General features: G+C 36.0%; 1 protein-coding gene across 1 annotated transcript; it reads left to right on the forward strand.

The window, feature by feature from the left end:
- Window positions 1-222: 222 nt before the first annotated feature.
- LOC125668108 (sodium-dependent phosphate transport protein 2B-like) lies at window positions 223-8522 on the forward strand. Its single transcript, XM_048901894.2, has 8 exons — window positions 223-350; window positions 521-617; window positions 692-820; window positions 1307-1450; window positions 2186-2496; window positions 2581-2686; window positions 7223-7486; window positions 7723-8522. Exons 1-8 carry the CDS (start codon window positions 321-323, stop codon window positions 8337-8339), a joined length of 1698 nt encoding a protein of 565 aa, XP_048757851.2. The 5' UTR covers window positions 223-320; the 3' UTR covers window positions 8340-8522.
- The last annotated feature ends 6333 nt before the right edge of the window (window positions 8523-14855 follow it).

The following is a 14855-nucleotide window of genomic DNA, read 5'->3' on the forward strand; positions in this document are numbered from 1 at the left end:
AAGTACATCATCTGCGATCAATATTGATGTCTTATGAATCGTATGCATATAATAATCCTAAATTGTCCGTATCATAATTTAAATTTTTTACCAACCCATTAAATACGATACAAGCAGTTATTTCTATTATTTTTTTAATCTACATGTTGCCCATGTAACACATCAAACTAGACTAAGGGATAGGAACCAGTATCTTTACATGGTTTGGTCTGATTTTGATCGGTGAATCCCCAGAAGCGGAAATACTCGCTAAATATGTCAAGTTCTCCTTTGAATACATTCATTAATGTACATGTGTAACGAAACGTATATCGGAGAACATGGAACTGGAAAACACAACAAAATCTAAGGTACTGATTTTAAAGCAAATAATTCTCATTTCACCATTGAATATTTCATTCTTATCAATCAGCACGATTATTTCAGCCTTGTATTACATGTATATTCCTTTCAACTATCAAAAGCTTGTGTTACACAATTCAATGTGAAAACTCTATGTGGTATTTTTTTTTTTTTGGAGGATGAAAGTACCATCCGCGAAAACACTCAAATGACCTTGGAAAAGGTTGACCCATGGGCAGTTACACTCAATTTGGAAGAAACCGCCAGTTGGAAAGGTATATTTCACACCACCGAATATAATGATCCTAGAAATACTGTATGTTTATTAATACTCTGTGCTTTTTTCCAGAGTTATCTGCAGCAAAGCGTGCGAAGCTGTTGATTTCAATAGTAGTGAAGACAATCATTTTGCTGGCGTTTGTGTACTTCTTCATTTGTGCTCTTGGATTTCTAACCAATGCATTTCAACTTCTTGGAGGTTTGTTTATTGTTTTACGCCAATTTGGCGATATTTCATATTTCGGCGACAAACGATCATGATAAACTGCATGTACGAACTACTTGGGAGTAATTCGATTTAACATTTTTATAATTTAAAATTCTTACAACGTAAAACCCATACTGTACTGAATACCACAATCATCGAAAAACCATTTTAAATTTACAAAACCACTTATAAATGTGGGTATATTACTAAATATATCGCAAAGCGTCCGTTCACATTACCGCACATATGATCTCGATACATCACACTTCGTTTACCTGATCAAGATGGAGGGCTCACGGCGGGTGTCAACGGGGTTTAAAGGGGATGCTTACTCCTCCTAGGCACCTGATCCCACCTATGATGTGTGCAGGGGTCCATGTTTGCTCTAATCTTAATTTTATATTCTTTATGGGATTTATGAGATCAATCACTGTTCGTTATCGTCACATTTTTATTTAAGACATCGCTCTTTTATAGGTGAAACGAATGCCAAAATTTTCAAGGAAAACGAGGTGGTGTCCAATCCAGTAGCAGGATTAATGATTGGTGTTCTCGCCACAGCATTGATACAAAGTTCATCGACAACCATATCAATAATTATTGCGATGGCTGGAACTAAAAGTGAGAAAACCTTTAGGATTTTTACAAAGATAAGATATTTAAAACAAGTCTTAAAATACAAATAGACCTTATGATGAAATTGTTTACCGGTCACTTCAGAAATCTGGAGATAAATTTCAATATTGCAACGCTGTATACAAGGAGATCCCGTATAGATTGAGAATTATTTTGGTCAGATTTAATTTCACTAATTATATCTCGTTGCGTGAACGACATACGCGACGTGTCTCAATAATGATATGTTTCCGTGACAATTTAGGTATAATTCACTTGCATCATATTTTGTTTCTAAAACAAATTTTAAAAACCATCGGGATATATTACTAGGTTTGTTTCAGAGTTCGCATATTGTCATAGTTCCTGTTTGTTGCAAGTAAAACGTAAAGTCAGCTCTTAACTATTACAAAAGGTTGTCTATATGAACATAACTAAATTAATGCAGCAAAGAGGGGGAGAAAAATATTTGAATCATGCAATTGGGCATCGAACCCACTACCCTTGCAGTACTTGATCTAACTACGAAGCTAACCAGGCCGATATACAAAGTTTGGTAATATTCGTTGAATTTTAAAATCGCTCATTTATAATAAGAATATGGGCGAAAAATAAAACAAGGTGACATTTGCCCTGTATGCAATTTTAAGATAGTTATACAATGAATGATATCTCGTAATGTAAGTTAACGTAGAAACACAACATTTATATACAATGGAAGAACGTTGATTTATTTGATAGCCATTCCAGTGAAGCAAACTATTCCTATCATCATGGGCTCTAACATCGGAACCACGGTGACCAATACAATTGTTTCACTGGCTCAGGCGGGGTCACGTGAGGAATTCCGAAAGGCTTTTGGTGCCGCTGTAATTCATGACGTATTTAACTGGATGTGCGTTATCGTTCTTCTTCCACTTGAAGTAGCTTCTGGGTATCTATTCCACTTAACAAAAGAATTAGTGGAATCCATAGACGTTTCCAGTTCATCAAAGACCAAGAAAGACTTGCTGAAGACCATTACAAAACCATTTATTCGTTTATTTGTCCAGGTAACTGAGACCAGTGTATTATTGCAACTCTTCATGTATCTTTTTGTATGTAAAAAGTAATAGGTAAAACACAAATCATTGCAGATTGACAAAAAGGCACTAAAGTGTAAGGCAGTACATATAAACGGCACAACGAGATCAGTTCTCAAGAGATGGTGCGACAAAATCAAGGGCACCTCGAATCTTGGAGGTATGTCCTGTTTCATGTCACCTGATTATATACAGGTGAGATATCTGTTCCTGTCCGGCGTCGTGGATTACTGGTAACATTAAAACAGTTTCAATTTCTCAAATTCTAAAGGGCCAATTTTTAACCACAATTAGCATGGACTATTAACTCCTAGAGGGACAATATTTTCTATAAAAAACATTACCCTGACAATATTTGTATAAAAAAATTACCCCGTTCCCTGGTGAAGCCTAAGGAATGGTGCAGTCACAATGAGGTACGAGGCCTCCACCCAAACCATGAAATGCATGACCCCTAGTGTCAATCTGGTGATAGGACAGCATCTATGGATCACATTGTGAAAAATATATCATTTCTTTTAGATTCTTGTTCTTGACATTTAAACTAAGTACATAGTAATGGTAAGGAAAGGAGCCCTTACAAACCCGTGGAATTCATAGTCCCTGGGTCAGTGGTTCTGGCGTTTGGGGCTTTATGGATCTTATAGTAATGTGTTATTCATTTTAAAATAGCTTATTCATTCCTGGGCATCAAATAGCAAAACAGAACACATAGTGATAATTAGGAGAAAAGCTTATACCAAAATTGTGCAATTCATGGTCCCTGGGTCAAGTTTCATGTTCTAGGGTGGGACTGTATGGCTTATATACATGTAGATTAAAATCCATTACTTTAAAATTCTGTTCTTGTCGCCTGGACATTGGACAGTCATGCAAAGTGACCACTTAGTAAAATTAGGAGATGAGCCTTTACTATTCATATCCGCTGAACCAGGGACTTTGATGCTATGGCAGGGTTTTAAAGTTTCCTATAGTGAATACGCATTATTTTAGAATCATTCTGACGTTATGGATACCAAACAACTATGCTGAGCATCTAGCACAGATGGTGGCATCTACAAAAAGTAATTTTATTTTTAAATTATCAGGTCCTTGAATAGAGCTGTATGGATCATTTAGAGGAAAAACATTGACTTTGTAAATTGTTTCCTTTATTCCTGAATATATGTCAAAAAAAGAAAGCAAGATAATATTCATCCTGTAAACAAAATATATGTTTAATAGGAATCCCCATGTCTGTCTGTCTGTCTGCATTTCCATATTCTTTTCTTCCTTTGCCACTTTGTATCTAAACGACAACTTTGTGATAAGAAGACATTAATCGATCATACTTGGCACATTCTAAATTGACCCATTCGTACCTACTAAACAGAGAACCTCAGCCTGAATGCATATCTTGTGACTGTCCATTTAACTATACATCACATTCTTTTAGAATGTAGTGATTTTACGCCCATACGAAATAGACTATTCAATAGTGTACAATCAATGAAAGAACGTTTTACAAATATCGACAATCATTATATTATACAATATTTACAAGAATGCGACTTTTACAGAGAAATTTGAAAACTTTTATGATACAACTGTTTATATACACGAATTGTTTGTTTTCTAACCTGTTTATATATTTTTAACTTTCATGTCCGTCGGATGGGACGTTAAAGGGTGTCCCGTGTCAAGGATTACAACCCGCTTGGCACGCAAAAGATCGTTTCCCCGATGTTCGAAAAAGAGTAGGCTCACTGGGGGCCGTCAGGGAAACTCAAACACTCACAACCAAACATCATTCAATTAGTTAACCGCCGTAAAATGGCTGAAATATTGCCAAAAACGGCGTAAAACCTCAATCAATCACAAAGGTGACGTATATCAGATGCAGTGTAATGATCGATCATCTGAAGCACATCCTGGGCATACTCGATTGGGCTGTTCTGGAAATATACTGAACGCAATCCATATTATTCCGCGAATCAAGTGAAAAAGGATGATAAATATGGCGGCATTGATCAAGTATTGAAAGACATAACTTTGTTAAACACCACTCTGATTCCACGCACAAGTACTCTGAAGTTGAAATAAAATATATGCTAGAGTTCCTCATTGACAATATCTTCGTGGCATTTGGTGATCAGGTCTTCCAACAGTCTGATGGAATTCCCATGGGCACGAATTGTGCTCCTTTGTTAGCTGAACTGTTTCTATATTCATATGAAGCAGAATTTATTCAAAAACTATTACGTGAGAAGAAAAAATCTCTCGCTTTGGCCTTGAATTCGACATTTCGATATATCGATGACGTTTTGTCTATTAACAATAACAACTTTCATTCATGCAAGGTGAAGTATGTCGATTTGATATATCCCTGTGAGTTCGAAATAAAGAACACCACCGAGTCGTCCACTTCTGCTTCATACTTAGATATTTTATTGAAAGTAGACATTAACGGCAAACTGACAACTCAACTGTATGACAAACGGGATGATTTCAGCTTCTCCATCGTCAACTTCCCATATTTATGTAGCAATATTCCATTATCACCTGCATACGGTGTTTATATATCGCAACTTATTCGATATGCAAGAGCTTGTTCTGCGTATAGTAAGTTTTTAAAACGAGGTAAGCTACTGACATTTGCTTCGCGATGCAGAATTTTAAGAGGAAATTGTTTTACGGCTTGTAAACAAATTCCCAAAATTTTGATTTTAATCAAAATAAACAACACCCCCCCCCTCCCCATATTTTGTGCAATCTTTGCTACATTAATCAATCTAATTCTTAAATTCCGGTCCGTTCTGCGTTTTAGCAACACCCCTCACTGCTACGACCCTGAGCGCTAATCATAGGTCTAAATTTGTGGTATTACAGCTGGAGACGTCTCAATATGAGTGCAAAATTCAGGTTGTTATACCACCATTATACATGCAAGGTGAAGATAACGAACAGTGATCAATTTCATAACTCCTACAAGCAATACAAAATAGATAGTTGGGCAAACACGGACCCCTGGACACACCAGAGGTGGGATCAGGTGCCTAGGAGGAGTAAGCATCCCCTGTCGACTGGTCACACCCGCCGTGAGCCCCATATCCTGATCAGGTAAACGGAGTTATCCGCAGTCAAAATCAGTGTGCCAAGAACGGCTTAACAATCGGTATGAAACACGTCAGACAGCATTTGACCCAATGCGAGGTCGTATTGACGAACTAGATCGTTATAACGACCATAGAATTTGCGAAATGCTGACTTCAATCGAGACTGTTGAAATCCCTGTACCATCAACTTGTTTGTCAGTAGCTTACCTCGATTTAAAAACTGACTATACCCAGAACAAGCTCTTGCATATCGAATTAGTTGAGATATATAAACACCATATGCAGGTGATAATGGAATATTGTTACATAAATGTGGGAAGTTGACGATGGAGAAGCTGAAATCATCCCGTTTGTCATACAATTGAGTTGTCAGTTTGCCGCTAATGTCTACTTTCAATAAAATATCTAAGTATGAAGCAGAAGTGGACGACTCTGTGGTGTCCTTTATTTCGAACTCACAGGGATATATCAAATCGACATATGAATGAAAGCTATCATTGTTAATAGACAAAACGTCATCGATATATCTAAAAGTCGAATTGAAGGTCACAGCGAGAGATTTTTTTCTTCTCACGTAGAAGTTTTTGAATAAATTCTGCTTCATATGAATATAAAAACAGGTCAGCTAACAAAGGAGCACAGTTCGTGCCCATGGGAATTCCAACAGACTGTTGGAAGACCTGATCACCAAAGACCACGAAGATATTGTCAATGAAGAACTCTAGCATATTTTTTATTTCAACTTCAGAGTACTTGTGCGTGGAATCAGAGTGGTGTTTAACAAAGTAAGTTTTTGAATGACTGATCACTAGATATGAGTATTTCCGTTTTCCGTTTTTGTTGAAGAAGCAACTGTCTATGATGTCAAAAAGTCTAGTCTTTAATTTATCGTGAGGAATGGTCGTGTATAGTGCTGAAAAGTCATAGGTTTTAATGCTATTGATTTGGGAAAAATTCTGTGATTTCAAGTTTACTAAAAGTTCTTTAGAATTTTTTAGAATTCACATTTGATTAACACCACTTCTGGCATATGTAGTCGCACAGTAAGTTTGAAGTTTCTCCTTCACAGCTGTTAACATTTTCGTGAGGAGCAAAGATAGGGGCTTGGTAGAGCACTTACTGGATCCAGCAATGTATCTTTGTTTGTAAGGGTTTTTATGTAGTTTAGGAATCCAGTATAGGTACGGTAACTCATATTCATTCGACCCATTGACTGGAATATTAGATGTGTCTAAAACTGAAGCATGGTTTTGAAGAATTTCGTCTTTTGAAAGGACAGTTGGAGTATAAGTATGATTACCGAAAGTGGAATTAATGCCAAGTTCGTTTAAAATACAGTTGCAATAATGAGCCTTACAAACAAAGACAATGTTGTTACTAGCTTTGTCAGCTGGAACCAAAACATATTCCTCATGTAACCTATCTAATTCTTTTATCACTTCTGGTTTACTAAACACAGAAGGATAGATGGTACGTACTTTTGTTTTCATGTGTCTAATGCGGGATTTTAATATACATTAAACATGCTAGTTTGGAAACAAAAACAATTCTTAGTACTATGCACCAATAATGATCTACGATGGGTTTTTTTTTACCCACAGAAACCTGCTTTCCTCAAAATGCAACTGGTAACAATCGTTGTAAGAACCTGTTTGCCTTCACAGACCTTTCTGACGAGGAAGTTGGAATTATTCTAACCATTGTAGCATTTCTGCTGATAGTCTTGTGCCTATTCGTCGTTGTGAAACTTTTGAATTCCTTGTTTAAAGGAACCATGGCTTCTCTCGTGAAGCGTTTCATTAACGCTGATTTTCCCGGGAAACTAGGATGTGTGACAGGATATGTTGCCATACTGATCGGAACAGGTTAGAGTATATATTGCGAGTTCATTAGCCAATGAAGTCCACTCAGTATTCAAATATCATTAGGAATTAATGATTTCCTTCACGTGATTTTAAAACAAGAAATCATATACTTACGATATAATGTGTATATTCTTTTAATCAAGATATATTTACAGACAAAGATGCTACAGCAACTGTATTTTTTCATTCTCCATGTCAACAATATAAAATATATTTGTGTTTGATATCGTTTGTAGGTATGACGATGGTTATTCAGAGTAGTTCTGTGTTTACCTCAACGTTGACACCACTTGTTGGAGTGGGGATCGTATCCTTGGAAAGGATGTACCCTCTTACAATAGGAGCCAACATTGGAACAACTGTCACCGGTATTTTGGCGGCATTAGCTGTGTCTGAATCGGAGGTTCATTTAACATTGCAAGTGGCTCTCTGTCACTTATTCTTCAACATCACTGGAACACTTATCTATTATCCAATTCCTTTTATGCGCAAGCCCCCCATTTACATCGCGAAAGGACTTGGCAACACAACTGCCCAGTATCGGTGGTTTGCGGTCTTGTACCTTATTGGCATGTTTTTCGTACTTCCCACGGCGGTTTTTGGCTTATCGCTGGCAGGTCCTCTAACGTTCATGGCAGTTGGAATACCGTTGTTGACCATTCTAGTAATAGTGATCTTTGTCAACATTTTGCAAGTGAAAGCACCTAAGTGTCTTCCTAGAAAACTACGAAACTGGGAGTTGTTGCCTTTATGGCTACATTCTTTGGAGCCTTACGATAGAATGATTGGCAAATTCATGTGCATGCAATGTTGCAAGAATTGCCAGGATGAGAAACAGATCTTGAAACGTTGATGCGTATATTGTTCCAACTAATATGAAAACAAAATTAATATACTAACTGTTATTTCTACATGTATGTATATGATAAAATAGTTAAGTCCATTTCTAGCTCACTCTATGTTTTACAGTTGTCAATGTAAAATATGATGTATTTAACGATGTAAATTACTCTGAGCTTTGAGTATCTCAGCTTTATAGTTAGTTTTCGCATTTATTAGTCCCCTAACGACGAAGTCGAAGGGGGCTTTGGGTTTGCACTCCACCCGTCCGTCTGTCCGACAAATCAGTTTTCCACACTTTTTTTTCTCTACTGTTGCATATATTTATTTTATATTTGGTACATTGCTTTGCCACATCAATTTACAGATGAAGTTTGAATTTTGTTTCATTCCGTTGATTTTTATTACCCTTGGAGTTGAAAAAATAGCGTGGTTGTTTTTAAAAAAAAACTAATATTGGCATTTCTAAGAAACTTTTCTACACATTACTAACTCCTCAATAAAAGTTTCAATAAATGTTGCAATGAACTAATTTACTTCATGACTGCATTCATGTATCTTACTTTTAAATACACAGCGACATTTGTAGTATTTGATCTTTTGGTGAATCATACAGTTCTTTGGCAAGTTCATGAAATGTGGCCATCAATTCATTTTCAAACTCAGATAGGTTCACTTCTAATCTGCTGTTAATTAGTTGCTTTACAGCAGTGTATGGCCTGAATTTTTCACCAATGCGCAATGAAAAACCAGCTGACAAACATTAACATTTATTTAATTCAAGATATAATTGTGAAGTATTGATCTACTTGGCTGACTGCTAGTTCTATAACCTTAGTTTACTCCTTGAAAAAGCCATGAAAAGAAAAAAAACGATATGCCCACAGGCCTTATCGGTCACCTGAATACTAGTGAAAAAGTATCACTACTTTCATGGGCTATGAAATCTAGAAAAAATTTCCTGTTCTGAATATCTAAGCTAAATTCTAATGTTCAGCAACAGTATAAAACAAGATGTGTTCTTAAAACTTCACTGCCCTCAAAAGTGCATACACTGATGAAAGGCTTTAAATAATAGGTGTATCAACATTAGAACATCAGCAGATATGACTAATTTGGACTCATCCTAAAGTCATAACCCTGAGTTATGAAATTCACCATTTTATGTACATTCTTTTCTGCTATTCCTAAGTTTAGATTTTATACAGTATCAGCAAACTTATACATAAATACTATATACTAAGTTTGGCCTTACCCTGGGGTCAGAACCCCCACCCGAGGATCATGAAATTTACAATTTTGGTAGAGGCTTTCCTGCATTTAGTTTTTCTTACATGTGTGCGATTCTCGAGAAGAAGGGTCCCAGGGGTGCTGGAGTCCTGACATTTACAATTTATGTCCCCCTTCTCCCAATGATGCTTCATCCCAAATGAAAAGAATTGGAATGGTAGTTATTAAGAAGACGTTAAACATGTTCAATTGTTGACGGACGACGACGAACGACAATTGCAATAGGTCACCTGAGTTAAAATAAAGAATAAAGTCAGGTGACCTAAAAACAAGAGTACCGCAAACGGGTACAATATATGCCCGTCGGGCAGTGAAATTCAACCTAAAAGCATGCTATGCTCTCTGAATTGATACAACACACATTCTGAATAGAAAAGCCTTAAGTGGATCATGGTGCACCAATCCATCTGACATGTTAACTGATTATGTCTCTGAGAGGGAGGTTGTGATAACATGTCGGTGCAAAATATCTGTATCTATGATGAGAAAGTAGAGTAATCCATATTTAAAATATTAGAGTGTAAACAACGGCCTTGATCAGGTAAACTGAGTTATCTATAGTCAAAATCAGTGTGTCAAGAACGGCCTAACAATTGACATTCAACACGTCAGACAGCATTGGACCCAATGATAGGTTGTATTGGCAAACTAGATCGTTATAACGACCATATAATTTGCAAAAACAGACTCTAAACAAGACTGTTGAAATCCATGTACCATCAACTTGTTTGTCAATAACCTTCCTCGATTTAAAATCTGATTATACACAGAACAAGCTCTTGCGTATCGAATCAGTTGAGAGACATAAACACCATATGCAAGTGATAATGGAATGTTGCTACATAAATATGGGAAGTTGACAGTGGAAAAGTTGAAATCATTCCGTTAGTCACAGCGTTGAGTTGTTAGTTTTCCGTTATAATCTATTTCAAACAATATATCTAAATAGGAAGCCGATGTGGAAGACTGGTGTATTTTATTTCATATGCTGAAATACCTTCAGCATATATTGGAAGTCACATAAGGAAATGCCCACAAATATAATGCAATATAACCAGCATGTAAGACAATACGCAGTAACCACACCATATAATGGAATATGATCATCAAACAATAACATACTCATAGCAAATAAATTTAATACCCACAACATATAATCCAGTATGACCATGACATAAAGAAAGAACCATGTGATATATGTATAATGTCAGCTACCGTCATATAACGAAATAACCCCAACATATGATTAATGCAATGAATTAATCACAATATAGAATGCCATATCACTTTAAAATAACACAATAATCACAACACATATTTCAAAGTATTGTTAAACAATTATTGACAGTGAAAGGTGAAGATAACGAACAGTGATCAATTTCATAACTCCTATAAGCAATGCAAAATAGAGAGTTGGGCAAACACGGACCCCTGGACACACCAGAGGTGGGATCAGGTGTCTAGGAGGAGTAAACATCCCCTGTCTACCGGTCACATAATGCTTAGATACATGAGAATTATGATATTCACCGAAACTTGAGGGTGAGAAGACTATTGCGCGTCCTAAGTATCAAAAGCATCGTATTGACCACAAAAGTGTCAGTAATTGTTCCACGATTTAAATGGATCATTGAAAACATACATTTGTAGAATCTGGTTCCCAGAGCTTACCAAACGGTACCAAGTCAACCATTTTGTTTACGGATACACTGCAAGACTTCGACGAAAGTGATGAGAGATGCAAGATTTTGTTTATGGTAAGACCTATTAATTTGAAACCTCGAAACCGGCTACTTGATTTTGCGAAACGATACCTACTCGGTCATCTTTAGATTAGATTAGATGCTACTAATGTGACTCCATTTCATTATAAAAACTAGCTCCGAATGTAAAACCGAAAGTGGGTAGAGATACTACTTTTCACTGAACGAACAAAAATGATAATTGTATCATTTTCGAAATTTTAAATTTTTGTCCGATGTTGGAGAAATCAAATGTTCATCTCCAGGCAATGTGATTATAAGGTTATATTTGGTAGGTCTCGGCCAATCAAACTCCAAGGAATGTGATTATAAGGTTATATTTGGTAGGTCTCGGCCAACAAAAAGCTCAGAATTATTCTATCATTTGATAATATGAAATAACCACTGTAGTAATTGAAACTAAACATCACATAATGAAATAACTACATCATTAATGCAATGTGATCAATATACATGTACCATGAAATAACCCAATAACATTATCTAATGCATTATCACAAACATACAAAGAAATAACCCAATAACATTATCTAATGCATTATCACCAACATACAAAGAAATAACCCAATAACATTATCTAATGCATTATCACCAACATACAAAGAAATAACCCAATAACATTATCTAATGCATTATCACAAACATACAAAGAAATAACCCAATAACATTATCTAATGCATTATCACAAACATACAAAGAAATAACCCAATAACATTATCTAATGCATCATCACCAACATACAAAGAAATAACCCAATAACATTATCTAATGCATCATCACCAACATACAAAGAAATAACCCAATAACATTATCTAATGCATCATCACCAACATACAAAGAAATAACCCAATAACATTATCTAATGCATCATCACCAACATACAAAGAAATAACCCAATAACATTATCTAATGCATTATCACCAACATACAAAGAAATAACCCAATAACATTATCTAATGCATTATCACAAACATACAAAGAAATAACGACTGTACATAATGCAATATCACCATATAATGAAATAACTACAAGCGTATGATGTTCCGCTACCATATAAGACTGCTATAGGGTTCCATAGTAGACTGTGTAACATTGAGCTCGAGTTATCGCTCTTCCAACGACACTGATCACGTGCTGTAACAAAAAGAAAACAAAGACAACTCTTGATAAATTATTCGTGAGCAAATGAAATCTGTATCAAATACTTTGAAGTAAGGTCAGTATTTTGTCTTTCACAGCTAGAAACTAACGTTAATTTCGCAAATGCATTGTTGTAAATTTCGGTTTGACGACCGTGTGGGTGGACATATTTGATTGACAACATGAGAACAGAACATAAACTATTGGTATGAGCATGCCATTCTAAAAATATTTAATTGTCACTCCAATCTGTTCAAAATGGAAATTATGCATTGTCAATCCGAGAATGAGGAAACTGAATAGTTGCACCCTCTTTTTATTAGACCTCAGCCCCGATCACAATAGACATGCCGGTGACCGTATAGGAAACAATACACTTTTTAGAATTTAATTTTACTTGATTGTTCTACTCGTGCAATCTTTGAAAATAAATCGATAGGATTCAAAGAAAGAGTATAGCCTAAACCCTAGATCGTTCCACAGTTTTCATGATAGTGCCAAGTATGTTATGACTTAAATATTACAAAATTGGAGCAAAACCTTTTTGTTTTTCTCTAATACATTGCAATAAAGGACTATATATGTGTACATTTCACAAAGGAAAGTGGTCTGTTTCATATCAAGTCTACCGTTTTATGCAAGATAATTATACCGAACAATTTGTTTCAGTAACATACATGTATATTGACGCTATAAATACACCAGCCAACAACCGACACCATATTGATAATGAAAGAAGAATATTCATGGATAATTAAATATGCAAAATATAAATCTGGTTGTTGCATGCAAAAGTATTTGTTTTTGCTAAAGTTTATTCATAATTTATTTCATCAACAGACTCCGTTAAACAGCTCAGCTTTAACGTATATTCATGACGTCATAATAAAATATTACGTCATTTTCATGTGAGTGGGATTAGAAGAACATCCTAGTTGTGTAAATAAAAAGAATAATTAAGCATGGTGTGAAAGTTGAAAAAATGGAAGAAGAAAAATATCGGCGGTATATAGCCAATAACGTCCCTTGTCCTTTACAATTACAACCTGTCCTTGTGATGAATGCTGTTTGACATGTCTCATTCCAATTTTAGGCCGTTACTGATTTTGACTATCGATTGCTCCGTTTACGTGATCAAGATAGAGGGCTCACGGCGGAAGTGACCGGTCAACAGGGGATGCATACTCCTCCTAGGCACCTGATCCCACCTTTGATGTGTCCAGGGATCGTTTTTGTATTTCGTATTCTTTATATGAATTACGAAATTGATCACTGTTCGTTATCTGAAGTTTTTCATACACGTACATACATCCACGAATATACATTGTAGCATGTTTTCTTTCACGAAAATCAGAAAATCAGATATATACCCTACTTTGGACTTGCATGTAGTTAATCGGTAAAACCGATCGCGGTAGCCTAGTGGTTAGGGAGCTCGCTTTCCAGCCAGAAGGTTCCTTGTTCGATTCTCGATCCCAGTAACGCGTGAAACCTAAGTCTCCATAGGAGTGAAAAATTCCCGAGAGGGACATTAAACAATATTCAATCATACAATGTAGGTAGTGACTGTTCCTTTGCCATTCATCCAGCATTACATTTAAAGAGAAGAAACTGCTGGTCTTTTGGATATGTGCTGAATGGGAAATACCGATAAGCGTTGAACCTCTCTGCTACGACTGTTGAGCACCATATATTCGTCAGTCTTTGTGGTACTTCACCTAAAGCTGGTGATATCTCAGTATGAATGACAAATTCTCAAAAAAGATGTAAAACACCATACAAAAAATCGTACAAAAGACCCCGTGAAGGCGGAGGCTTTTGCATTTTTCTTTTGGAAACGGGAACGAGAATACCAATTACGAACCTGAGACATTTCCCTAAAAAGAAGTCGGAATAACGACTACATATATGTATACCTAATAGAATTTGTATTTCTTCTCCTTTTCAATCGACGCAAGGAATTTTAGAAATTGACGAAATGAAATATGTCATCATTACAAACGCAAGATCAAATGTGACAAAACATGAAGAAAGAAAACATATGACTTGCTCATTTATTGCTAGTGTTACTGCATTGATAACCATTTTAGAAACAAAGAATAATAATGAAGGAATAAACTTTCACCAACGTACTTGGTACTATATAGTTTGGTACGGCTTACGCTTTATAAACCGCGAACATGACATTGATGAAAAGGGACTCTCTTACCAGGAAGCGATCCTGTCAGAAGGTTGCTGTCAATTCTTTATCCATCAAACGATTTCAGTCAACGATGATATGGTGCAGATAAGAACCTTGTCTTGATAATGTCAGCTTGGGAAAAAATCATCAAAGC

This window comes from Ostrea edulis, chromosome 1, assembly GCF_947568905.1.
Source record: "Ostrea edulis chromosome 1, xbOstEdul1.1, whole genome shotgun sequence".
NCBI lineage: Eukaryota > Metazoa > Mollusca > Bivalvia > Ostreida > Ostreidae > Ostrea > Ostrea edulis.